Source organism: Leucoraja erinacea, chromosome 4, assembly GCF_028641065.1.
Source record: "Leucoraja erinacea ecotype New England chromosome 4, Leri_hhj_1, whole genome shotgun sequence".
NCBI classification, from domain to species: domain Eukaryota; kingdom Metazoa; phylum Chordata; class Chondrichthyes; order Rajiformes; family Rajidae; genus Leucoraja; species Leucoraja erinaceus.
In genome coordinates this window covers 53,000,119-53,027,955 of record NC_073380.1, presented here as the reverse complement: position 1 = coordinate 53,027,955, position 27,837 = coordinate 53,000,119, and the positions used below count along the sequence as shown (strand labels likewise).

General features: G+C 46.6%; 1 protein-coding gene across 1 annotated transcript in view; it reads left to right on the top strand.

Moving 5' to 3' along the window:
• Positions 1–27,837, top strand: part of osbpl1a (oxysterol binding protein-like 1A) — a 120,741-nt gene that overhangs the window by 47,544 nt on the left and 45,360 nt on the right. The window contains 1 exon segment of the mRNA XM_055634279.1: positions 12,566–12,728. Within this exon segment, the coding sequence (XP_055490254.1) occupies positions 12,566–12,728 (163 nt within the window).

The window sequence follows — 27,837 nt, the reverse complement described above, 5'->3', positions numbered from 1 at the left end:
GGTGTGTGTAAAGCCTATGCCCCTGTCCCACTTAGGAAACCTGAACGGAAACCTCTGGAGACTTAGGGACCCACCCACGGTTTGTGTGCGGTTCCCGGAGGTTGCAGGTGGTTGCCGGAGGTTGCAGGTGGTTGCCGGAGGTTGCAGGTAGGGAGACAGACAAAAACCTCCGGGAACCACACGGAAACCTTGGGTGGGGTGAAAAGTCTCCAGAGGTATCCGTTCAGGTTTCCTAAGTGGGACAGGGCCATAACTGTGTGGTTCCTGGTGCCTACTGAAGACAGACACAAAGTCTTTATCCTTTCACCACAACACAATCGTTTAATTAAACTTTACTTCTTTCACCTTCCCCTCCACCTCCCACCCAACCCCCTGACTCCATGCACCATGCACTCTCTATCCACAGATGATGCCTTGTCTTTCCAGCATACTATTTCTGTTTTGTTACTATTTTTGCTTTTGGCTTGCTGGTTTTTTTTCTCTTTTTCTTTCTCTCTCTTCGATCTCTCTCCCTTTTATTTCTCTCTCCCCTCACTCTCTGCCTCTCTCTCTCTCTTTCTCTCTCTGTCTCTCTCGCTCCTCCTCTCTCTCTCTCTGTCTCTCTCTCTCTCTGTCTCTGTCTCTCTCTCTCTCTCTGTCTCTCTCTCTCTCTCTCTCTCTCTCTCTGTCTCTCTGTCTCTCTCTCTCTCTCTCTCTCTCTCTCTCTCTCTCTCTCTCTCTCTCTGCCTCTCTGCCTCTCTGCCTCTCTGCCTCTCTGCCTCTCTGCCTCTCTGCCTCTCTGCCTCTCTGCCTCTCTGCCTCTCTGCCTCTCTCTCTGCCTCTCTCTCTCTCTCTCTCTCTCTCTGTCTCGTTCCTCTTTTGAGACCAGGGTTCTGGATCCGGATGAGACAGTAGTGTGAGAGTGAGGTGTTTGGTGCTGGCCGCTGCCACAGGGTGATCTGTGGGCCTGTCCCCATCCTCTTTCCCAGACGGGTACACGAGATGCTGCCTCCCCTCTGGGGAAGGGCACAGTGCGGTGCTGATCGACATTAGTGTGGGTAAGATGTGAGTGCAGGACGTTATCTGGGGCTTGTCGTGATCCTGGTTCTGCCACTTCCCTGTGACGGTTTGCTGCTTCTCGATAACCTTTGCATCCGTTGGTGCTCTCGAGTGCGTTGCCGCGGTGACAGCAGTACAGGCAAATTTGTGTGGGTCGTCAAGGGCCTTGGGTTGGCCCCAAAGGGATGTGCAAGTTGCTACAAGAATGCAAGTATCTTTGTTGGGAATAGTTGGAGGTAAAGTTTAATTAAACGATTGTGTTGTGGTGAAAGGATAAAGATTTAGAACAACACACCCGGGTTCGACCCTGACCTCGTGCTGTCTGTGTGGAATTTGCATGTTCTTCCTGAGACCGTGTGGGTTTTCACCGGGTGCTCCGGTTTTCTGCCACACTCCAAAGACATGCAGATTAATTATCTTCTGTAAATTGTCCCAAGAATGTTGGATAGAACTAGCGTACGGATGATCGCTGGTCGGCACGAACTTGGTGGGCCAAAGGGCCTGGTTCCGCACTGTATCTCTAAACTAAATTAAACTAAACAAATATGCGGTGTTATCTCTGCAAGGACATCTGTGAAAAATGTACAAACGCCCATCCAGTGTAAGATAGCATTGCTACATCTACAGTATTTTGTATTTATTATCAATATTTTGCAACTCTGTGGTTTCTGGCTGATTTAACAATTAGTTACAGTGTCCAACTTCGGCCCAACTTGCCCATGCCGACCAATTTGGCCCATATTTCTTTAAACCGTTACTATTCATGTTACCTGTCTTTTAGATTCTGTAATAGTACCTGCTTCAATGTAAAAACAAAGAACTTCAGATGCTGGTTAATACACAAGGACACAAAGTGCTGGAGTAGGCCAGGTAGGATCTCAGGAGAACATGGATAAGTGATGTTTCGGGTCAAGACCCTTCTTCAGACTAGTATCTGCCTCAAATCCTTCCGCTGGCAGCTCATTCCATACATCCATCACCATCTGAATTACCAAAGATCATTTATGCATAACTTCCTCAAAACAAAAAAGAAATAACATTGAATTTAATAAGCGACAATAACAGGATGAGTAAGGGTCTGAAGAAGGGTTTCGGCCCGAAACGTTGCTTATTTCCTTCGTTCCACAGATGCTGCCGCACCCGCTGAGTTTCTCCAGCACTTTTGTCTACCACAGGATTTAAAGACGGATTTGATTTGCAACTTTGAAAAATCCAAGGGGTTCTCAAACAGAAATTATACAACATTTGAAAATGAAAGCACATAAACCATGTATGAACTATAATCTTCCTCATTAGTTTAGTCTAGTTTAGAGACCCAGGCCCTTCAGCCTACCGAGTCTGCAATGCCCACCGATCCTTGCATACGAGCACTATCCTACACACTAGAAACAATTTATGAGGCATCGCCCGATATGGAATGGCATCTATTTCTCCTCTTCCCCCTCCCCCGACATTCTTTCCTTTGGCTTCTCAACTTGAAACTTTCGTTTTTTTAATGTAGAGATACAGCCTGGAATCTGGCCCTTTGGCCCACTGAGTTCACGCTGACCGATGAACACCCATACACTAGTTCTATGTTATCCCACTCTTCCAATTTACAGAGACCAATTAACCTACTAATGTGCACGTCTTTGGAGTGTGGGAGGAAACCAGAGCACCCAGAGAAAACCCACGTGGTCACAGGGAGAACGTACAAGCTCCGTACAGACTGCACCCGACGTCAGGATCGAACCCGGGTCTCTGGCGCTGTGGGACACCACCGTGCCACCCTCTTCCAGCAGCCTGTCTCGCATCTGATCTCCTCCAGTCTTTTTACCAACCACCTTCCCTTCAAACCCCCCCTTGCCGCTGACCTGTCATGCTTTATTCTGCCTCGTCTCTCTCCCACCCCAACCCACACAATCAGTCTGAAGTAGGGTCCCGACCTGAAACGTCACATACCCATGTTCTCCAGAGATGCTGCCTGACCCACTTAGTTACTCCAGCACTTTTTGTCCTTTTGTGTAAACCAGCATCTGCAGTTCCTTGATCCTAGTTAAGCGATGGCCATGGCATAATGTTTGGCACAGACTTGCGGGCTGAAGGGCCTGATCTTGCACTATACTGGCTTATGTTCTACAACTATTTAAAAAAGGAAGGATAATCAAGAAAAATCTATGCCCATTGTAGTTAGAAAACTTGCCCTGAAGATCTCCTTTCAACTTTGCGCCAAGTTACTCCAGCACTTTACATCTGTCCTTGTTGTTTTTGCAGTTCTGTTTGTCGTGCACAGTGTGTGTGTGTGGTTTCTGTTTGATGAAAGGTGGGTGTGTCTTAATCGCGTGCTGTTGAGTTAGTCCAACCCATTACCTGATTGATGTGGGAGCTGCTTGTGTGCTGCTGGCTGCATTTTCCCCGCTGTGCACCTGGGTACCTGTGTGGATCGGACGGTAGGAACAAACAGCAGAGTGTTATCAGCTCACAGAGACAGGTGAAACTCTGTCGGGAAACATATGCGCGGGATCCTTTAAATAGCAGCATGCTCGCGATTCGTAGCAAGGTGCAGCAAATTTAACTGAAGAGCTCCAGTCATTCGGGCGACTTTGATTTTCATCCAAAGACCTGCAGTGTGTTCCTTTGAAGATTTGAAGTCTCGACCCGAGATCACCTATTCCTTTTCTCCAGAGATGCTGTCAGACCTGCTAAGTGGCTCTAGTTTTTTGTATCTATCTTCGGTTTAAGTCAGCATCTGCAGTTCCCACATATTCTTAAGATTTCTGTCTGATCAGGTTGGCTTACTGGGATTCAAACGGCACCCTGTGAAAATCTTCAGGAGATTTTACTCCAAGATCCATGGCCAATTGTTTAACAGGAAGTATTGAGTTTAGTTTATTTATTTATTGTCATGTGTACCGAGTGAAAAGCCTTTTGTTGCGTACAAACCAGTCAGTGACCAGTGATTACAATTCAGCTGTCCACAGAGTACAGATACAGGATAAAAGGAATAATGTTTAGTGCAAGGTAAAGACCGACTAAAGATAGTCCGAGGGTCTCCAATGAGGTGGATGGTAGCTCTAGGACTGCTCTTTAGTTGGCAAGAGGGTGGTTCAGTTGCCTGATAAAGGACCTGTCCCACTGTACGAGGTAATTCAAGAGTTCTCCCGAGTTTCTCCTGATTCGAACTCGGAGAATTACGGTAATAGCCGCTCGTAGGTACTCGGGGCTCTCGTGGACATTTTTCAACATGTTGAAAAATCTTCACGAGCTTACCGCGTTTCCCGAGTACCTGCCGTTAGCGTTACGAGCCGTTAAGAGACGTCCCGAGCTCCGACGTACCCGCTACGTACATTCTACGTACTTACCACGAGTTTGATTTTTTTTTAAACTCGGAAGAGCTCTTGAATTACCTCGTACAGTGCGACAGATCCTTAACAGCTGGGAAGAAACTGTCCCTGAATCTGGAGGTGTGGGTTTTTACACTTCTGTACCTCTTGCCTGATGAGAGGGCAGAAGAGGGAGTGACCAGGGTGAGATGTGTCCTTGAGTACTCTGTTGGCCTTGCCGAGGCAGCGTGAAATGTAAATGGAGTCAATGGAAGGGAGGTTGGTTTGTGTGATGGTCTGGGCTACGTCCACAATTCACTGCAACTTCTTGCGGTCTTGGATGGAGCTGTTCCCAAAACGTGCCGTGATACAGCCTGATAAAATGCTTTCTATAGCATTATGTTGTTTGTGATACATGTGTTACTCTGTGCAGAGTGGGACAGTGTTGGGATAAAGTAACTTCCAAGGTAAAAATTGCAATGCCGGATAATCCTATATAAATGTAGAAAAAGACTGCATGAAAACTGCAGGATTACTGAAGTCTACACTGTATGGAGTATTGGGTGCAGTCTAATATATAGTCAGACAATTAGTCATACCGCACGGAATCAGGCCCTTCGGCCCGAGCGACCATGGTGCCCATCTGCACTGCCTGTGTTTGGCCAGATCCCTCTAAACCTTTTCTATCCATTTACCTGTCTAAGTTGTTTTGTAAATGTTGTTATAATTGAATGTCATTTGTGTGATACCAGTGATTTATGTGGCTTTTCTCCCTCTGTATTACTCTGTGTGATTGTACCGTTTTCCTACTTGAATTTTCCTACACTTAGAATGTAGTACAGCACAGGAACAGGCCCTTCGGCCCACAATGTCCATGCTGAACACGATGTCAAGTTAAACTCATCTCCTCTGCCTGTACATGATCCACATCCCTCCATTCCCTGCGTATCCATGTGCCTATCTAAAATCCCCTTAAACACCGCTATCGCATCTGCCTCCATCCCCACCCCTGGGTGTGTCTAGGAGGGGGCAGGGTAGAGGGGGGAGGTGTGGGGGAGAAAAGGGAGAGTGAGGCATCGCCCGATATGGAATGGCATATATTTCTCCTCTTCCCCTCCCCTGACATTCTTTCCTTTAGCTTCTCAACTTGAAACACTCATTTTTTTTTAAATGTAGAGATACAGCCTGGAATCTGGCCCTTTGGCCCACTGAGTCAATGCACATCTCCTTTAAATTTTGGGACACAAATTGCTGGAGTAACTCAGCGGGACAGGTAGCATCTCTGGAGACCATGGATAGGTAATGTTTCAGGTCGAGACCTTTCGGGACTAGTATAGATGGGGCATGTTGGTCGGCATGGGCATGCTGGAGGGAAGATTCTGCTTCCGTGATATATGACTCAATGAGCCCAGGAACAGACGTTTAGGCCTACAATGTCTGCGCCACACATAATGCAGTTAAATCTCCTCTGCCTGGACATGATCCATATCCCTCCTGCATATCCATGTGACTGTCCAAAGGTCTCTTAAACGCCACCATCTTATCTGCCTCCACCACCACTCCTGGCACACGTTGCAGGCACCCACCACTTAAAAAAAAACACTTGCCCAGAAAATCTCTTTTTAAACTTTGCTCTTCCCATCTCACTGGATATTGGATAGGTCTATTATCCCAGCTGTACATGTCATAGAGTCCTATTTAGCCCAACGTCCCATCTACACTAGTCCCAACTGCCTGCGTTTGTTCCATATCCCTCTAAATCTGTCCTATCCTGTACCTTTCTAAATAAATGTTGTGATAGGAATCAAGGGGTATGGAATGAAGGCAGGAACGGGGTACTGATTGTGGATGTTCCTCCATGATCACATTGCATGGCAGTGCTGGCACGAAGGGCCGAATGGCCTACTCCTGCACCTATATATGTACCTGCCTCAAATACCTGCTCTGGCAGTTCATTCCATGCACTCAAGGTGCTGGTCAGGTGCATTTGGAATATTGTGAGCAATTTTGGGCACCATATCTGAGGAAGGATGTGCTGGTCCAGAGGAGGTTTACACGAATGATCGCAGGAATGAGTAGGTTAACCTAAGATGAGCATTTGACGACACTGGGCCTGTACCCACTGTAATTTGGAAGAATGAAGGGGGACCTCATTGAAACGTGCCGTATAGTGAAAGGCATGGATAGAGTGGATGTGGAGAGGATGTTTTCACTACTGGGAGAGTTTAGAACTAGAGGTCATAGCCTCGGAATTAAAGGACGCTCTTTTAGGAAGAAGTGTAGAGGAATTTCTTTAGTCGGAGGGTGGTGAATCTGTGGAATTCTTTGCCACAGAAGGCTGTGGAGGCCAAAGATCCTATAGCAAGTAAGATAGACCACTCCTTCTAAATGCAATGGGCTGACGTGTAGTACGCAACGGAGCGGAACGTGGGCCTTTTTTTCATCCATTTCAGTAACCCGACCCAACTCTCAGTGTAATCAACGTTGCGGGGGAACAGTTTGTGTTAATAAATTATAATTCTGAAAATGAGATTGTTTCCCAAATAACTTTTATTTTTACGAGGATGTTTCCGTAACCGGTTTCCGTCTCCGCACTAGTATCTTTGCTCCGCTATGGGATCATTGGTGCGGAGATGGAAGCCGGTTACGGAAATGGGGCCGAAAATTACCCATGAATCTGCCCATGACCGTACTACGTCTTTTTGGTCGAGTGATCTATCTTGATTTGCTATAGGATCTTTGGTGGCGGCTGTCAATGGATATCTTTAAAGCAGAGATAGATAGATTCTTAATTTATATGTATGGCAGGGGTTATGGGGATAAGGCAGGAGAATGGGGTTAGGAGGCAGAGATAGATCAGCCATGATTGAAAGGCAGAGCAGACTTGATAGACCTAATTGTACTCCTATTACTTATGACCTTATGACCACCCTGTGTGTCAAAAAAGTTCCCATTTAAGTTCCCATTAAATCTTTTCCTCCTCACCTTAGACCGATGTCCTCTGGTAAGTCTCAGGGAAGTTCTTTGTCTATGGTTTGGTTAAATTGATATGATCGTATTTCTCAACCCCGAAACCTCAAACTTAGAATTCATAAAGCAATTTCCTGTCAGACAGCGTAAACAAAAAATATTAATGTAATGCAGTACGCACTGAGCAAGCCTTCTCTATAAAAACATTGTTATGCTTAACTTCTGTGACATCTCACCAGGGACTAACTCCACTGAACGTTTTTCCTTCCACTATTTATTATGTAAAATAATATGTGTGTTATGATTGTGTTTATAATTTGTTTGGTTGTTTTGTTGTTTGTCTTTTGCATAAAAGTCCGCGAGTATTGCCACTTTCATTTCACTGCACATCTCGTATGTGTATGTGACAAATAAACTTGACTTGACTTGACTTGATCTGGCCCACATTTGCAAGTATTGAGGAACTTTTCCCCTTATAGTTCCATTTCAACATCTTCCACAGCTTTAGTCTCCACCATTATAACTCCAAGATCTCCCAAAGGAAGATTATTTCTGAACTATCAACCCTGTTACAGTATAGAACAGGCCCACCATGACCATAATGCCAAGTTAAACCAATCCCCTCTGCCTACACGTGATCTATATCCCTCCATTCCCTGCATATCCTTATGCCTATCTAAAAGCCTCTTAAACGCCTCCTGTCTAAAATCATAGTCATACAGCATGAAAACGGGCCCTTTGGCCCATCGAGTCCATGCTGACCATTGATCATCTGCTCACATATCTCCAAACCCCTTTGTCAGATGTCCTTTTTCATACCTTTCAAACATTTGTTGTTTGCACCTTTTCATATCTCTCATTTCCCTCTCCCCTAACCATCAATCTGAAGAAAGGTCTCGACCCAAAACGTCACCTGTTCCACTTCTCCACAGATGCTGCCTGGCACTGAGTTACCACTGTTTTTTGTGTCGATCTTTGGTGTAAACCAGCATCTGCAATTCCTTCCTACTCAATTTTGTTACAGATGCCCAAATGTATTGACTTTATTATCTGGTTTTATAACACAGATAGCCTTTCATTGCTATGTTGGAGATGAATGCGTCTTGGGGTTATGTATGTTGCCAGTGGTAGAATTTAACCAAATAAGTCAAATCACAAGGGAGTGACATGTGGGGATTAAAATTGTTTTTGTGCTGTAAAATATGCTTTCGGCATTCACATGCAAAGAGGCAATGATGGTGGATGGGTTGGCCTCTGGTATCGCAGCAACTCAAATAACACAATGGGTAAACAGAACATTAAACATAGTTCAGTACAGTACAACAAGGAACTGCAAATGCTGCTTTATACTAAAGATGGACACAAAGTGCTGGATTAACTGAGTGAGTCGGGCAGGAGAAAAAGTATGGGTAACTTTTCGGGTCGGGTCCCTTTATTTCAGGGCTCGAAATGTTACCGATCCTTTTTCTCCAGAGATGCTGCCTGACCTGCTGAGTTACTCCAGCACTTTGTGTCTATAGTACAGTACAGCACATGAACATGCCCTTCAGCCCACAATGGCTGTGCTGAATACGATGCCAAGTTCAACTAATCTGTGCCTGCATGTGATCCATATCTCTCCATTCCCTGCATATTCATGTCCCTATCTAAAAGCTTTTTAAGCGCCACTATCGTATCTGCCTCCACCACCACCCCACCCTGGCATGTATTCCAGGGGTAAAAACATAAGTAAATTACCCTGCACATCTCCTTTAAACATTCAGTGGAAGCGAGGAACTGCAGATTTTGGTTTATACCAAAGATAGACAGAAGGTGCTGGCGTAACTCAGCGGGTGAGGCAACATCTCTGGAGAAAAAGGAGGGGTGACGTTTCAAGTCGGGACCCTTCTTCAGACTGAAAGTGAGAGGTTGGGGAGGGGAGAAGTGCTGGAGTGAGAAAAGACCAGAGGCAGGGTGGGCCCATTGTTGGCTGGGGAAGGCGTTACCCCAAGAGGAAAACAATGTGGAGAACTGTGGAACTGGTAAAACGGCTAGGGGGGGGGAGAAGGGAGCAATAGGCAAAAGGGGAGGAGGAAGGGAGTGTCAGTAGAAGTTGCTTAAAATTAGAGAATTCAACGTTCATACCACTGGGTTGTAAGCTATCCGTGGAATATGAGGTGCTGTTTCTCCAGTTTGTGTGTGGCCTCTGTCTGGCACACCCCTTAACTTAATGCTTCCCCTGATCTTAAAGCTATGCCCTCTAGTCCTTGATATTTCCACCCTGGGGGAAAAAGTTTCTGTGTCTATCGTGTCTATGCCTCTCATAGTTTTATAACCTCATGTACCCTATCTGTTGCCCTCCTGGTATTATACACTTATTTCCCTCTCACGTTAACCTATGCTCTTTAGTTCTTGGTTCCCCCTACCTTGGGGTAAAAAGACTCTGTGCGTCCACCTTATCTATTCCCCTCATGATTTAGACGAAGATCTAACACTTTTTTTCCAGGAAGGGCCGGGCTCGCATTTATTGAATCTAAAAGCGGTGTATATATTTAGTGACCCTCGGTTTTAGCTTGTGCTACGGTGTTAAATTTCACACCCGGTCAAATCTGGTTGTGTGCTGGGCAAATCAACAAAAATAGTAGTGCTTGTTTCTATTTTGATCATACGAGAGATTGATGCAGGGAGCTAAAGCGAGTCGTTGATTCAGCTGAACCTCTGTGGCTAGTTTCTATGGTCAAAGGTCTTTATTAAAGTTGTCTCAACTTGAAGTGGATATCTCCTTACGTTCTATGAACATGGCAGTGAGTCACTTTTGTAAGATTTATATTCCTAGTCTGGGAGATAGTTTGACATCTTACCAAATGTTAGATTTATATATTTTTTTATATATATATAATATAAAAATTGTTTTATATATATAATATATATATATATATATAAAACAATCAGTTTTTGTGCCGTTGATAAGTTATGCTAATGAATTAATAAACCTCACAAATGTACGAAGAAGTAATTATCTTTCAGTAGCAGCGGGACAATACGGCTGCTGGCTTTGAAATGGAGGACAAGACCCTCTGTGAGCTTCCGGATCATTGCTGAGGGTGACTGTGACTGGGGACATTGTTATCAATCAAATTTCTCGCTTTGTTCCCTCTTATGTCAAAACTTGCTCTCTGCGTATCGAAACTTTTGCGAGGAGATTATTAGTTTAGAGAAGGCTCCCAACACGAAACGTCGCCCATCCTTTTTCTCCAGAGATTCTGCCTGACCCGCTGAGTTACTCCAGCACAGGCGCATGGATGTGCGGGAAATGGAGGGTTACAGATCACGTGTACGCAAAGGAGATTGGTTTAACTTGGCATCATGTTTGCCATGGACATTGTGGGCCGAAGGGCCTGTTCCTGTGCTGTGCTTTACTGTTCTCTGTTCAATCTCTTTTCCTCCTCTTCCCCTGCACCTTAAGTCATTGAGATGATAGAACTGGTGTGAGCAGGAATCGCTGGTCGGCGCAGACTTGGTGGGCGGAAGGGCCTGTTTTTATGCTGTATCTCTAAACTAAACTGAACATGTTTCTGTTCTGACAAAGGTTTCAGACCTGAAATGTTCCTCTCTCCATAGACGCTGGCTGATGTGCTGAGTGGCTCCGGCATTTAAAAAATGTGATTGTATCTGAAGCTGTCTCGGGGATCGGTTCCTTTGTGACTCTCCCTCTGCATTAAAGGAGTCAAACACTGCAGCTTGTCAGGCCAGGCCAGCCAACGCCTGTTGATATATTTGAATCATTTACTGATGATTATCTTTCCTTTGTTGCATTTGAATGAGATGCTGTTTACTTGCTCTTGGGTCAGTGCACAGATGAGGCACCTGTGTGAGTGTGCGTAGGAGCGCACCTGACTCATCCCAAAACATGCTGAAGATTCAAAATAGCCAGCAGCGTGTAAATTTAGAACAAACCCCACAAAATGCTGGAGTAAGGGCAGCACGGAGGAGCAGTGGTAGAACTGCTGTCTCACAGCGCCAGACGCAGGTTCGATCCTGACCACGGGTACTGTCTGTACGGAGATTGCATGTTCTCCCTGTGACCACCTGAGTTTGCTCTGGGTGCTCCGGTTTCCTCCCATGCTCCAAAGACGTACAGGTTTGTAGGTTAATTGGCTTTGATAAAATTGTAAATTATCCTGAGTGTGTAGGATAGTGCAAGTGTCACTGGTCGGCACTGACCGAAAGGCCTATTTCTTCGCTGGTTCTCAAAAGCCTAAAGCTCTCCTCAGCACCACTAGGTGGAGTTAAGTTCACTGTATAGGAACAGTTCTTGTGTTGGGGCAAGCTTCTTACAGATGCTTCAGATTTACTGTTGTATGAACAATTAGGGTGAGGTACAGATACAATGAAAATCTTGCTTGTAGCAGCTTCACAGGCACATAGACCATAGAACCGTACAACACAGGAACAGGCCCTTCGACCCACAATATCTGTGCTGAACATGATGCCAAATTAAACTCCTCCTCTGCCTACATGTGATCCATACCCATGTGCCTATCTAGAAGCTTATTAAATGCTACCAGTGTATGTGACTCCACCACAGTATGTTATAGGCACCCACCACTCAGTAAAACAAAAACTTGCACTGCACATCTTTAAATCTTGCCCATTTCATCTTAAAGCTATGGCCTCTAGCCGCTGACATATCCACCCTGGGAGAAAAGACTTTGACTGTCTACCCTATCCATGACTCTCATAATTTTATGATTTCTACGTGATCGCCCCTCATCTTTAGGCGTTCCAGAGAAAACAATCCAAATTTGTCCAGCCTCTCCCTGTAGTTAGTACCTTCTTACCCAGGCATCATTCTGGCAAGTCTCTTCTGCACCCACTCCAAAGCCTCCACATCCTTCCTGTAATGGGGCATCCAGAACTGCACGTAATACTCCAAATGCGGCCTGACCAAAGTCTTGGGGAGCTGCATAGATTCACACAAGCACACAAAAACAAATGATGCATCAATTACACATAACATTCTACAAATCTGTGCAAAGGACAAAACATTAGTGCAAAAGCATAATCAGGGGAAAAAACGGGTCCCGGGTAGTACATGAGTTGGCGGTGGAGGCAGATACATTAGTGGCATTTAAGAGACTTTTGGATAGGCACATGGATATGGTGGGATGTGGACCATGTGCAGGTAGATTTGTGATGGTCTTGGCATCTACGGTGTTCCACTCCCATCTCCCCCCCAGTCATGGGCTTGTAATTTCCATTTCCTGTCTCCTCAGGTGCGGAATCAGCGATTGGAGCAGGAGCAGGAGAAGAACAGGATCCTGTCGGAGGCACTGCAGACTTTGGCCTGCGAGCACCATGAACTGGAGCAGTCTGTCGTCAAGGGTTCACCGCCGCACAGCGTGCTGAGCGATGATGAGTTCTACGATGCAGTCTCGGGTAGGTGAGCCAAGGGTGGTAGTGATCAGTCCCCCCCCCCCCACCGGCTTCAAGCAGAAACGGAAACAGTTATCGTGTAGACCTTTGCTCTACCTATTGTACTTGAGTTGGCTTGAGTATAATAATGTATTGTATTAGCTGATCTGTTTGGAGAGCAGGCACAACAAAGCTTGTCACGGTACCTCGCTACACATGACAATAATAAAGCAAAACCAAAATCTCCACAACCAGGGTGGCGCAGCAGTAGAGCTGCTGCCTTGCAGCGCCAGAGACTGGGGTTCCATTCTGACTATGTCTGTACGGAGTTTGTATGTTCTCCCTTTGACTGCATGGGTTTTTATTTTCCAGGTACTCCGGTTTCCTCCCAGACTCCAAAGCCGTACAAGCTTGTAGGTTACACAAAAAAGCTGGAGAAACTCAGTGGGTGCAGCAGCATCTATGGAGCGAAGGAAATAGGCAACGTTTCGGGCCGAAACCCTTCTTCAGTCTGAAGAAGGGTTTCGGCCCGAAACGTTGCCTATTTCCTTCGCTCCATAGATGCTGCTGCACCCGCTGAGTTTCTCCAGCTTTTTTGTGTAACCTTCGATTCTCCAGCTTCTGCAGTTCCCTCTTAAACAGCTTGTAGGTTAATTGGCTTTGTTAAAATTATTAGTGTGTAGGATAGTGCTAGTGTATGGGGTAATCTCAGGTCGGTGTGGGCCAAAGGGCCTGTTTCTGTGCGGACATCTAAAAGTGAGCCTAGCTTTCAATTTACCCTGTAGAAACATCGGCGAGATCAAGCGTAGACTGGTCGACTATTTCACTGACACCTACACTCGGTCCGCCAAGTCCTGCTGGATCTCCTGGTTGTTAACCATTATAAATCGCCATCCCGTTCCCACATTGTCCTGTCCTGGGCCTCCTCCATTGCCAAAGTGAGGCCACACCCAAACTGGAGGAACAGCACCTCATATTCCATTTGGTCAGCTTGCAACCCCAGCAGCATGAACGTTGAAGTTTCCAATATTACGTTATCTCTAACAGCCCCCTCCTCCTCCACCTTGTGCACCTGGACCCACAATTATCTTTCCCCTCTCACCCCATCCTTCCTCCGGCTTCACAATTGGGAACTCTTCAATCCCTTGGTCTCACATCTTCTGATTTTTCATCTCTGGCCTTTGTCCAACCATCTGCCTACCATAAACACCCCTCACCTGTATCCACCTATCACTTTCCAGGCAATGTCCTGCTCTCCTCTCTTCCAGATTACTCCCCCCTCCTCCACCTACAATCAGTCTGAAGAAGGGTCCCGACCTGAAACGTCACCTACCCATGTTCTCCATCGATGCTGCCTGTCATGCTGGGTTACTGCAGCATTTTGTCTCTATATTTTGTCAACGATTTTGTATGGTGGTGGGGGTAGGGCTTGAAACTTTTCACAATGAGGCCAACTAATTTATAAACCCGGACGTGGGAGGAACTCCGAGCACCCAGAGGAAACCCACGTGGTCACGGAGAATATGCAAACTCCACACCTAAGATCAGGATCGAAATTGTGCGGGTTGATGCGGATGCAAACTCCACAAAGACAGCATCCGTAGTCAGGATTGAAACCAGATCTGTGACGCTGTGAGGCAGCGGCCTTACGCGCTGTTCCACTATGAGAAAGAATGACGCAGGAAGGATGTGCACTGGAATAATAACCGGGATTAGCTACTTAAATTCTGAAATGGATCTTGAATGCATAATCCCCACAGTATTTAAACCAGGCTGCAATCAGTATCATGCCCTTGTTCCAACTCACTATGAGACGTAACGGATTGCTTCAGCTCCTTGAGGTGGTCTTTATAGATAAACGAGCTGAATGTAGATTTGATGTGGGGAGGGATTCAGACTGAAACATAGATACATAGACAATAGGAGCAGAGGTAGGCCATTCGGCCCTTTGAACCAGCACCGCCATGGCTGATCATCCACAATCAGTACCCCGTTCCTGCCTTCTCCCCCTACCCCTTGATTCCACTAGGCCTAAGAGCTCTATCTAACTCACTTTTGAATGCATCCAGTGAATCGGCCTCCACCCTCCACTGCCTTACGAGGCAGAGAATTACATAAATTCACAACTCGCTGTGTGAAAATGTTTTCCCCCATCTCAGTTCTAAATGGCCTACCCCTTATTCTTAAACTGTGGCCCCTGGTTCTGGACTCCCCCAACATCGGGAACATGTTTCCTGCATCTAGCGTGATTGTGGGGGGATTCACGGAAACTTGGCTCAACACCGACGTTCCTGATAGCGCCATCCAGCTAACGGGGCGTCATTTACTCCGAGCGGACAGGACATCAGACTCCGGTAAGACCAGAGGTGGGGGTCTGTGCATTTATGTAAACAAAGCATGGTGCACGGACTCCACCATCATCGAGAGTCACTGCTCAGCTAACCTTGAGTTCCTCTTGGTTAGATGCAGACCGTTCTATCTGCCCAGAGAGTTCACCTCCACTGTTGTGACTGCAGCCTATAACCCTCCTGATGCTAATGCCAAGCTTGCAATGAAAGAGCTGCATACTGCCATTAGCAATCAACAGACTCACAACCCCGAGGCAGCCTTCATTGTTGCGGGTGACTTCAATCACTCTAACCTGAAGACTGTACTCCCCAAATTCCACCAACATGTATCCTTCCCCACTAGAGTAGACAAGACACTGGACAAAGTCTACACCAATATGGCTGAAGCCTACAAAGCCATCCCCCTCCCCCACCTTGGTCAGTCTGATCACGTCTCATTGTTCCTGCTCCCTAAGTACTCCCCACTCATCAGGCAGGTTAAACCAACTGTGAGGACAGTTAAAGTCTGGTCAGAGGAAGCGGACTTCACACTTCAGCAGTGTTTTGGAAACACTGACTGGAAGGCGTTTGCAGCCCAGGCCACCCTTGACTCCCACACGAACATTGATTCCTACACATCCTCTATTCTGGACTTTATAAACTCCACCATCAATAGTGTCACCTCCCTCAAACAGGTGACCATATTCCCGAATCAGAAGCCATGGATGAACAGCGAGGTCAGGCTACTGCTGAAAGCACGGGACACCGCTTTCAGGTCAGGCGATGCTCGAGCCTACAGTTCATCCAGGGCTAACCTGAAGAGGGGCATCAAGAAGGCCAAGCACTGCCATAAGCTCAGGATTGAGGAGCACTTCAATAACAACTCCGACCCCCGACGCATGTGGCAAGGCATCCAGGCCATCACGGACTACAGACCCTCCAATATCACCCCCACATCCAGCGACGCCTCCTTCCTTGAGGAGCTTAATCACTTCTATGGCCGCTTCGACAGGGACAATCTAGAGACAGCCATCAAGGCTGTGCTACCTGCCGATCGCCAACCCCTCACACTCATCCCCTACGACGTGTACGTGGCACTGAGTAGGACTAATGCACGTAAGGCTGCTGGCCCTGACGGCATCCCCGGGCGCGTGCTCAGGGCCTGTGCTGCGCAGCTGACAGACGTCTGGACTGACACCTTCAACCTGTCACTTGCCCAAGCAGTTGCCCTCACTTGTCTTAAAACCACCTCCATCATGCCGGTGCCAAAACACTCCACTGCGGCAAGCCTCAACGACTTCCGCCCAGTTGCACTTACCCCCATCATCCCCAAGTGCTTCGAGAGGCTGGTCCTGGCACACCTCAAAAGCTGCCTACCCCCCACACTGGGTCCCTATCAGTTTGCCTACCGCAAGAACAGGAGTACGGAGTATGCCATCTCAACGGCACTTCACTCCGCCCTCTCCCACCTCGACAACAGAGACACTTACGTAAGAATGCTGTTCATCGATTACAGCTCAGCATTCAACACCATTATACCCTCTAAACTGATCACCAAACTCGGTAACCTGGGCATCGATCCCTCCCTCTGCAACTGGATACTGGACTTTCTAACCAACAGACCCCAGTCTGTGAGTTTAGACAAGCACACCTCTTCAACCCTCACCCTGAACACCGGCGTTCCACAGAGCTGTGTGCTGAGCCCCCTCCTCTACTCCCTCTTCACCTATGACTGCACACCTGTACATGGTACTAACACCATCATCAAGTATGCAGATGATACATCGGTGATTGGCCTCATCAGCAACAACGATGAATCGGCCTATAGGGAGGAGGTCCAGCACTAGCAGCATGGTGCGCTGACAACAACCTGGCCCTTAACTCCAAGAAGACCAAGGAGCTCATTGTAGACTTCAGGAAGTCCAGGGGCGGCACGCACACCCCCATCCACATTAACGGGACGGAGGTGGAACGTGTTTCAAGCTTAAGGTTCCTGGGGGTCAACATCTCCGATGACCTCTCTTGGACCCACAATATCTCAACTGTGATCAAGTAGGCTCACCAGCGTCTCTTCCTCCTGAGGAGACTGAAGAAGGTCCATCTGTCTCCTCAGATCCTGGTGAACTTCTACCGCTGCACCATCGAGAGCATCCTTACCAACTGTATCACAGTATGGTATGGCAACTGCTCTGTCTCCGACCGGAAGGCCTTGCAGAGGGTGGTGAAAATTGCCCAACGCATCACCGGTTCCTCGCTCCCCTCCATTGAGTCTGTCCAAAGCAAGCGTTGTCTGCGGAGGGCGCTCAGCATCACCAAGGACTGCTCTCACCCCAACCACAGACTGTTTACCCTCCTACCATCCGGGAGGCGCTACAGATCTCTCCGTTGCCGAACCAGCAGGTCCAGGAACAGCTTCTTCCCGGCGGTTGTCACTCAATAACGTACCTCAGTGACTGCCAATCACCCCCCCCCCCGGACACTCCTCCCACAAGAAAAACACTATGTCTGTATATATGCTAATGTAAATATTTATTCAAATCATATGCTATGTCGCTCTTCCAGGGAGATGCTAAATGCATTTGGTTGTCTCTGTACAGTACACTGACAATGACAATTAAAGTTGAATCTGAATCTGAATTCAGACTGATTGTGAAGGGGGGGAGGGGTGAAGAAAGTTGGGAGGGGTAGGAAAAGTGTAGCAGGTGGATACAGGTGATTGGGTGTTTGAAAGGCAGATGTTCGGACAATTCGATTTGAGGTTGGTTTAGATTACAGCACCAAAACAGACCCTTCGGCCCACCGTGTCCATACTAACCAGCGATCACCCCCATACACTAGTTCTGGCCTACACACTAGGAATGATTTTACAGAAACCAATTAACCTACAAACCTGCACATCTTTGGCATGTGGCAGGAAACCAGAACACCCGGAAAAAGAACGTGCAAACTCCATACAGACAGCTCCTGTAGTCAGAGATCCTTCTTCAGACCCTTTGTCTGAAGAAGGGGCTCGACCCGAAATGTCACCCATTCCTTCTGTCCCGCTGAGTTACTCCAGCATTTTGTGTCTACCTTCGATTTAAACCAGCATCTGCAGTCCTTTCCTACGCACCTGTAGTCAGGATTGAACTACAGTTGTGGAGATTTTGGTTTAGGTTTTATTATTGTCACATGTACCGAGATACAGTGAAAAGCTTTGTTTTGCATGCGACTCAAACAGATTGCTAATACCATACATAAATACAATCAAGTCAAACTCAAGTACAATAGGTAGAGCAAAGGGGAAGGTACAGAGTGCAGAATATAGTTCTCAGCATTGTAGCACATCTGTTCCAGAGACAAAGACCAATGTCCGCAATGGGGTAGAGGTGAATCGGACAGTATGGAAGGACTACAAGGTACTCAAAAAAGCTGGAGAAACTCAGAGGGTGCAGCAGCATCTATGGAGCGAAGGAAATAGGCAACGTTTCGGGCCGAAACCCTTCTTCAGTGTTCAGAAGGCTGATTATTATCAGAAGAAGAAGCTGTTCCTGAGTAACTCGTGTATGGCTTTGATTTGTCCTGTTCATACCTGTCATTCATTTGTACTTTGTACTTTTTCATACCTCTAGTTTACCCAATCCCCTGACTCTGTTTGAAGAAGGGTCTCGGCCCGAAACGTCACCGATTCCTTTTCTCCAGAAAAGCTGCTGAATTACTCCAGCACTTTGTGTCGAGCTCATGCATAAACTGTGCTGTCTGTTACGTCAAATCTTGGCAGCTGTCCGAGGTGTCTTTAGAGAGGTTTATTTAAGTAGGTTAGTGTGGACTTTGTGGTCAGCGTCGAGTGATTGGAGTCCTGTGGTCAGGAGCAGTCCGCAAGCGCTGAGTATTGTCGATTTCAGGATGTCACCGTGCGCGAGTGATCGGGAACTCGGCTCCCGCAAAGGACGTCCTGAGAAGCGATTAGATTGAAGGATCCTCGGTGAATGAAATCAGGGAAGTATAAGTTAGAAATATCGAATTCAGTGTAAGATAATACAGGGTAAAAAACACAAGAGCAATGGAAGAACCACATTGGATCAAACTAGTTGGCACTCTCCAGTTTCAGGTAACTATCCCCCTCCCCTTTTTTCCCCCTTTGTGGTTCGGTGTAGAATTGCTGCTTCACAGCAACAAAGACCCGGGTTTGATCCTGATTTCGGGTGCTGTCTGTTTGGAGTTTGAATGTTTTTCCTGTGACTGCATGGGTTTGTCCGGGTGCTCCGGTTTCCTCCCACATCCCAAATAGGTGTGGGTTGTAGGTTAGTTGGCCTCTTTAAATATCCATGAGTGTTTAGGTGAGTGGTAGTATTGATAGGTTTGAGTTTATGTCACGTGTACCGAGGTACAGTGAAAAGCTTGTGTTGCGTGCTATCCAGTCAGTGGAAAGACAAAACATAATTACAATCGAGCCGTCCACAGTGTACATATTCAGAATAAATGAAATGATGTGAATAGTGTTTGGTGCAAGATAAAGTTCAGTAAAGTCTGATCGGAAATAGTCCGAGAGTTTCCAATCAGGTGGATGGTTGTTCAGGACCGCTCTCTAGTTGGTGATAGGATGGTTCAGTTGCCTGATAACAGCTGGGAAGAAACCGTCCCTGAATCTGGAGGTGTGTATTTGCACACTTCTGTACCTCTTGCCTGATAGGAGAGGGGAGAAAAGGGAGTGACCAGGGTGAAACTGGTCCTTGATTATCCTGGTGGACTTGCGTAAATCGAGCCGATTGAAGAGAGGTTGTTTGTATGATGCTCTGGGCTACCTATTTCTTGCGGTCTTGGCTGGGGATTGGTGATGGAACATGGGGAGATTAAAATGGTTTTAAACATGTTTGCTTGACGGTTAATGTAGGTCAGGAACATATATTTCTTTGCTGTATGACTGAGCTTTCTATATTTTCATATTAAATTGTTCCAATTACTGTACTGTGTGCAGTTCTGGTCACCCAGCCACAGGAAGGATGTCATTAAGTTGGAAAGGGTGCAGAAGAGATTCACCAGCATGTTACCTGGGCTTGTGGGCTTGGGTTACAGGGAGAGGCTGGATAGGTTGGGACTCTTCCTTGTAGGAAGCTGAGGAGGTGACCTTATGAAGGTGTACAAGATCACGAGGAGCATGGATAAAGTGAATGCACACAGTCTTTTTTCCCAGGGTAGAGGATTCCAAAATTAGAGGGCACAGACTGAAGATCAGAGGCAGAATATTTAAAGGAGATTTGAGTGCAGGTTTTTTTTTTTTTTGACACAATGAGTGGTGGGTGCCTTGAACGTGCTGCCAGTGGTGGTGATGGTGGAGGAAGATATGATAGTGGCATTTCAGAGGCTTTTAGATAGATACACGGATATTGCAGGGATATGGATTATGTGCAGGTAAAGGAGATTAAGAATCAAGAGTGTTTTATTGTCATATGTCACAAAACGGAAATATGAAAGTCTTACTTGCAGCAGCACAACAGAATATGGAAACTTAGTACCCTGTAACACGATGTTAAACAACAAAAAACATTCTGTGTGTATGTATGTGTGTACATTTTATATGTATATATGTGTGTTTGTGTGATATATATATAAAAATATGCAAGTGTGTATATATAAATATGTGTGTATGTATTTGTGTGTGTGTGTGTGTATTTGTATATATATGTGTGTGTATTTGTATATATATATATATGTGTGTGTGTGTTTGTATATATATATGTGTGTGTGTGTGTGTATTTGTATATATATATATGTGTGTGTGTATTTGTATATATATATATATATATGTGTGTGTGTGTGTGTGTGTATACACACACACATATATGTACACATACTCTTAATAGGAACCTGATGGGTTACTTTTTTACACAAAGGGTGGTGGGTGTATGGAATGAGCTGTCAGAGGAGATAGTTGAGGCAGGTACTAACGCAAAGTTTAAGAAACATTTGTACAGGTACATGGATAGGACAGGTTTAATGGGATATGGACCAAATGTAGGCAGGTGGGACTGGTGTCAGTGGGGCATGTTGGCTGGTGTGGGCAAGTTGGGTCGAAGGGGCTGTTTCCACGCTGTATGACTCTAAACGAGCAAACTCCACACACACATAGACATTATCAGAGGTCAGGATGGAACCGGGGTCTCTGGCGCTGTGAGTCAATGGCACTACCCGTTGCGCCGCCCTGTGTACAGAGTGTGAATATAATCCAGATGGTTGCGTTGTCAGGGATGCGGGCGGTGGATAAAAATCCCAGTACCGTTGAACAACTGCAGTTTCATTATTGAGCAGCTCAGGGAATCGATTGTCATGCTTGTGTGAGCGTCACTTGATCTCTCGTTCCTGGTGCTGCTATTTTAGTTGAAGTACTTATGCATTATTAATGTTTCATTTCACAAGAGGGAGTAGTCTGGGTTTAATGTGCAGCGTTCGTTGGAAATGTGACACACCATTGATAGACGTTTGCACAGAGTAGCATCGAGACTGGTATGAAACCACTGACCCCTCCTTATAGCTGCATGTTAAGTATGATCATTGGCTCTGAAATAAATTATTGCACATCTCACTCAACATCTGCAGGAACGCTGAGTGCAAGGGAAGGCAAAATAATGAACAGAAGTCATTCAGCTCCACTGTTCCATCAGATTTAGGGCAGCACAGTGTCGCAGCAGGTGGAACTGCTGCCTCACAGCGCCAGAGACCCTTGTTCAATCCTGACCTCGGGTGCTGCTCCTTATCCCAGCAGTGGCTGAGTACAGGACCACAGGCCACAACTTCAGAATAAAAGGGTGTACCTTTAGAAAGGAGATGAGAAGCATGTTTTTTTAGTCAGAGGGTGGTGAAGCTGTGGAATTCATTGCCACAGACGGCTGTGGAGGCCACGTCAATGGTTAGTTGTAAGGCGGAGATTGACAGATTCTAAATTCGTATGGGTATCAGGGGTTACAGGGAGAAGGCAGGTGAATGGGGGTGAGAGAAAGATAGCTCGGCCATGATTGAATGACGGAGTGGACTTGGTGGGCTGAATGACCTAATTCTGTTCCTCGAACTTGTGCATTTATATCGCTCTCGACCCTTATCCAAGGTAGACACAAAATGCTGGAGTAACTCAGCGGGACAGGTAGCATCTCTGGTGAGAAGGAACGGGTGACGTATTGGGTTGAGACCCTTCTTCAGAATCTTCCTTATCCAAATATCTGTCCAAATGTCTTCTAAAAGTTATAATTGTAACTACTTCAACAGCTTCCTCTTGTAGTTCATTTCAGATACGGACTACCCTCTGAGTCAAAAGGTTGCCCCTGAGTTCCCTCTTAAATCGCTCCCCCCTCATCATATGCCTGTGCCCTCTAGTTTTAGAATCCTCTACCCTGTGAAAGAGACTGCGAGCATTCACTTTATGCATGTCTCTTCATGATCTTGTACACCTCAAGATCACCCCTCAGCCATCCACACAAAGAGAATCTAAGCTCTCCCTGTAACTCAAACCCGCAAGCCCACGGAACATCCAAGAGAGACCAAACCAAACACAATGGTTTATTCTTCGACTTCTGTCCTATTGCAGTGGCACAGCGGTCTCACAGCACCAGAGACCTGGGTTTAATCATGACCTTGGGTGCTATCTGTATGTGAGGAGTTTGTGCGTTCTCCCTGTGGCCGTGTGAGTTCCCTCCGGATGCTCCGGTTACCTCCCAAATTCCAAAGAAGTGTGGGTTTGTAGGTTATGTATGAAGGAACTGCAGATGCTGGTTTAAACCAAACGTAGATACAAAATGCTGGAGTAACTCACCTCAGGCAGCATCTCAGGAGAAAAGGAATGGGTGACGTTTTGCGTTGAGGCCCTTCTTTCAGTCTGAAGAAGGGTTACGACCTGAAACTTCACCCATTCCTTCTCGCCAGAGATACTGCATGCCCGGCTGAGTTACTCCAGCATTTTGTGTCTATCTCGGGTTTGTAGGTTAATTGACCCTTTGTAAATTGTCCCTGGTGTGTAGGCTGTGGATGAGAAAATGGGATAATATAGAATGTGTGAATGAGTAATCGATGGTCGGCATGGACTCGGTGGGCCTAAGGGTCTGTTTCCACACTGTAGCTCTAAAGAATTCCTGCCTGGTCTAAACTTAGCTGAGGAAAGAAGTAGCATAAAATCCACAATGTTTAAGAAACATTTACAGTGCATTCAAAAAGTATTCAGACACCTTCACTTTTTCCACATTTTCTTATTTTAAAATTGATTAAATTATTTATTTTTTAATCATCAATCTACACACAATACCCCAGAATGAAGAAGCGAAAACAGGTGTGTAGAAAGTTTTGCAAAGTAATTAAAAAGAAATAATTGAAAAATAATTATCCACCAGTGGTTAATTAAATTGATTGCACATGATTTGGAAAGGCACACACCTGTCTATATAAGGTCCCACAGTTGACAGTGCATGTCAGAGCAAAAACCAAGCTATGAAGACGAAGGAATGGTCCATAGACCTCCGAGGCAGGATTGTGTCTAGACACAGATGTGGGGAAGGGTATAAAACAATTTCTGCAGCATTGCACGTCCTGAAGAGTATAGTGGCCACCGTCATTCTTAAATGGAAGAACTTTGGAACCACCAGGACTCTTCATAGAGCTGGCCGCCCGACCAAACCGGGCAATCGGGGGTGAAGGGCCTTTGTCAGGGAGGTGACCAAGAAACATAGAAATTAGGTGCAGGAGTAGGCCATTCGGCCCTTCGAGCCTGCACCGCCATTTAATATGATCATGGCTGATCATCCAACTCAGTATCCCGTACCTGCCTTCTCTCCATACCCTCTGATCCCCTTGGCCACAAGGGCCACACCTAACTCCCTCTTAAATATAGCCAATGAACTGGCCTCAACTACCCTCTGTGGCAGAGAACCCGATGGTCACTCTGACAGAGCTCCATAGTTCCTCTGTGGCGATGGGAGAACCTTCCAGAAGGACAGCTATATCTGCAGCACTCCACCAATCAGGCCTTTATGGTAGAATGGCCAGAAGAAAGCCACTCCTCAGTAAAAGGCACATGACAGCCCGCTTGGAGTTTGCCAAAAGGTACCTAAAGGACTCTCAGACCGTGAGAAACAAGATTCTCTGGTCTGATGAAACCAAGAATGCCAAGCGTCGCATCTGGAGGACACCAGGCCACTCATCACCTGGCCAATACCATACCTACGGTGAAGCATGGTGGTGGCAGCATCATGGTGTCGGGATGTTTTTCAGCGGCAGGAACTGGGAGACTAGTCAGGATCGAGGGAAAGATGAACGGAGCAAAGTACAGAGAGATCCTTGATGAAAACCTGCTCCAGAGCGTTCTGGACCTCAGACCGGGGCGTAGGTTCACCTTCCAACAGGACAATGACCCTAAGCACACAGCCAAGACAATGCAGGAGTGGCTTTGTGACAAGTCTGTGAATGTCCTTGAGTGGCCCAGCCAGAGCCCGGACTTGAACCCAATCGAACATCTCTGGAGGAACTTGAAAATAGCTGTGCATCGCACTCCCCATCGCACCTGACAAAGCTTGAGAGGATCTGCAGAGAAGAATGGGAGAAATTATCCAAATCCAGGTGTGCCAAGCTTGTAGTGTCATAACCAAGAAGACTTGAGGCTGTAATCACTGCCAAAGGTGCCCCAACAAAATACTGAGTAAAGGGTCTGAATACTTATGTACTTACTGTGATATTTCAGTTATTTATTTTTAATTACTTAGCAAAAATGTCTAAACACCTGTTTTTGCTTTTTTTAATTAAAGGGTATTGTGTGTAGATTGATGATTTTAAAAAAAATCTAATCCATTTTAGATTAAGGCTGTAAGGTAACAAAATGTGGAAACAGTTGAATACTTTCTGAATGCGCTGTAGACAGGTACATGGATAGGACAAGTTTAGTGGGATATGGGCCAAACGCGGGCAGGTGGAGCTAGTGTAGATGAGGCATGTTGGTTGGCATGGGCAGGTTGGGCCTTTTTCCACGTTGTCTGATTCTAAATGTGAAGCCAGAGGAAGGAACCGAGGTGGAAGGAGCGGGGAGAAATGGGTGTGAATCATGGGGCACAGGGAAGAGATGTGGGAGAATGGGTTGGGGTACAGCAAGGGGGGTTAGCTTAGTTATCTAAAATTGGAGATTTCACTGTTCATACTGTTGGGTTGTAAGCTGTCCAAATGGAATAAGAGGTGCTGTTCCTGTAGTTTGTGTGTGGCCTCAGTCCATTCAATAGTAAAGCACAGGAACAGGCCCTTTGGCCCAATATGTCTGTGCTGAACACAATGCTGTTAAACTAATCCCCTCTGCCTGCACGTGATCTGTTTCCTTCCATCCCCTGCATATCCATCTGCCTATCTAAAATCTTCTTAAACATGACGATCGTATCTGCCTCCACCAGAGTGTTTTCCTGGCACCCACCTCCCGCTGTGTAACTAGCTTGTCCTGTACTTCTATTTACAATTACTTTGACAGACTTGGACAGTCTTGTAACTATGTCCCCGCGTTTGTCATTTTTCCATCTCAACATCTAACAAAGTGCTGGTGGAACTCAACGAATCAGGCAGCATCAATGGAGGGAATGAACAGATGACCTTTCAGGTTGAGATTCACCTTCAGACTGAGGAAGGGTCCCGCTATAAACGTCACCTGTCCATTCCCTCCACCGATACCACCTGGCCTGCTGAGTTCCTCCGGCACTTTGATTTTTGCTAAAGATTCCAGCATTTGCAGTTCATTGTGCTTCCACATCCACATCTATCCTGTTAACCCCTGGAGATGTAGTGCTGCTGGGTTTTGCAGCATTCAGCTTGTACTTTAGTTGATCAGTGGTGGCACAGCGGTAGAGCCCCTGAGACCTGGGCTCGATCCTGACTATGGGTGCTGTCTGTACGGAGTTTGTGCGTTCTCCCTGTGACCGCGTGGGTTTTCTCCGGGTGCTCCGTTTTCCTCCCACATTCCAAAGTCGTACAGGTTTTAAGTTAATTTGACTGTAAATTGTCCCTGGAATGTAGACAGAACTAGTCTACGGGTTATCAATGGTCAGTGTGGATTCGGTGAGCCAAAAGGTTTATTTCCACACTGTAGCTCTAAACTAAACTGGTGTGAACGGGTGATTGCTGGTCAGCACAGACTCATAGGGCCGAAGGGCCTGTTTCCACACCGTATCCCTAAACTAAACTAAACTGAGTTAAGTTAGTGAACAACACTAACTTAATAACACTTAGGGATGGCACGATGGCGCAGTGGTAGAGTTGCTGCCTTACAACGCTTTCAGAGCCAGAGATCCAGGTTCAATCCCGACTTCAATGCTGTCTGTATGGAGTTTGTACGTTCTCCCCATGACCGCATGGGTTTTCACCGAGATCCTCGGTTTCCTCCCACACTGTTAAGACGTGCAGGTTTGTAGGTCGATTGGCTTATAAATGTAAATTGTCCCCAGTGTCTGTAGGTATAGTGTTAATATGTGGGGGTCACTGGTCAGTGCGGACTCAGTGGGCCGAAGGGGCGTGTTTCCGCGCTGTATCTCTAAACTAAACACAAAATGCTGGCGTAACTTTACGAGTCAGGCAGCATCTCTGGAGAACATGGATAGGTGATGATTCGGATCTGGGCCCTTCTTCATACTGAGTTTGAGTTTAGTTTATTATCACGTGTACTGGGTTACAGTTGAAAATCTTTTGTTGCGTGCTAACCAGTCAGCGGAAAGCCAATACATGATTACAATTGAGCCCTCCACAGTGTAAAGACAATACATGATAAAGGGAATAACACGAATAACGTTTAGTGCAAATCAAAGTCCGATCAACGATAGTCCGAGGGTCACGAAACACTACCTGATCCGAAATGTCGCCTATCCATGTTCACCAGAGATGCTTACCTGACCAATTTTTTTTAAAAAAGGATAAATAAGAACAGCAGATGCTGGTTTATACCAAAGATAGACACAAAGTGCTGGAGTAACTCAGCTTGTCAGGCAGCATCTCTGGAGAAAAATGATGGGTGACATTTTGTGTTGGGACCCTTCTTCAGAGATGCTGCCTGGCCCGCTGAGTTACTCCAGCACTTAAGTCTACTTTTTAAAGGAACCGTACTGTCAGGCTACATCACAGTGTGGTCCTGGGGGAGCAGCTGCTATATTGGGCACATGTTTTTTCACCCTGATGTTTAGCGATGTTATGTTGTTGTCCTTGGGTCCTGTGGGCGGGGACGGGGAGCAGTGTCACCAGAGCTGTTTCCCTTCTGTTCTCGTCAAAGAAGCACCATGACAACCGGGCAACAATCCCTTCCCTTGGCCACGTTCCCAGTTCCTGCAGACGGTGCTGGGCCGACCCACTCGGACTCTCCAGCCCCGAGGTGTTTGCGTACCAGAAGAAGGCTTTGATATTGTGGCATGCCAACCCGTGCAGGACCTGATTGTGACCTTGTGCATCTCATTCCCCTCTGCACAGTGTCAGGCACTTGAGTTGAGAGGGAAATATATTGTTCATCCTCAGTGTATCGGGTGCTGTGGAGCTTGGCGGAGCTGCCCCCCTCCCGGAGTGAAGGTGCTGTGTTGAGTACTCGGTGTGCCTTGATCGTCAGCTTCCCCACCAAGTGCAGGACAGTGGGTCTCGTGCCAGCGACGTGCCGTCTCCACCTTCTGGATGGAGCCTCCTGTCTCTGCGCCGGGATCTCCAGTCAACGGTGGGTGCTTGTCCGCTACTCCCGGCATCCCGTGCCCCCGCTCGGCTCCAAACCTCCCCGCGGCTCCTGTGGAGCGCGTAGACCCACACTGTCTCTTTCGCCAGGGTGGCGATGCAGTGGGCAGGTCAAG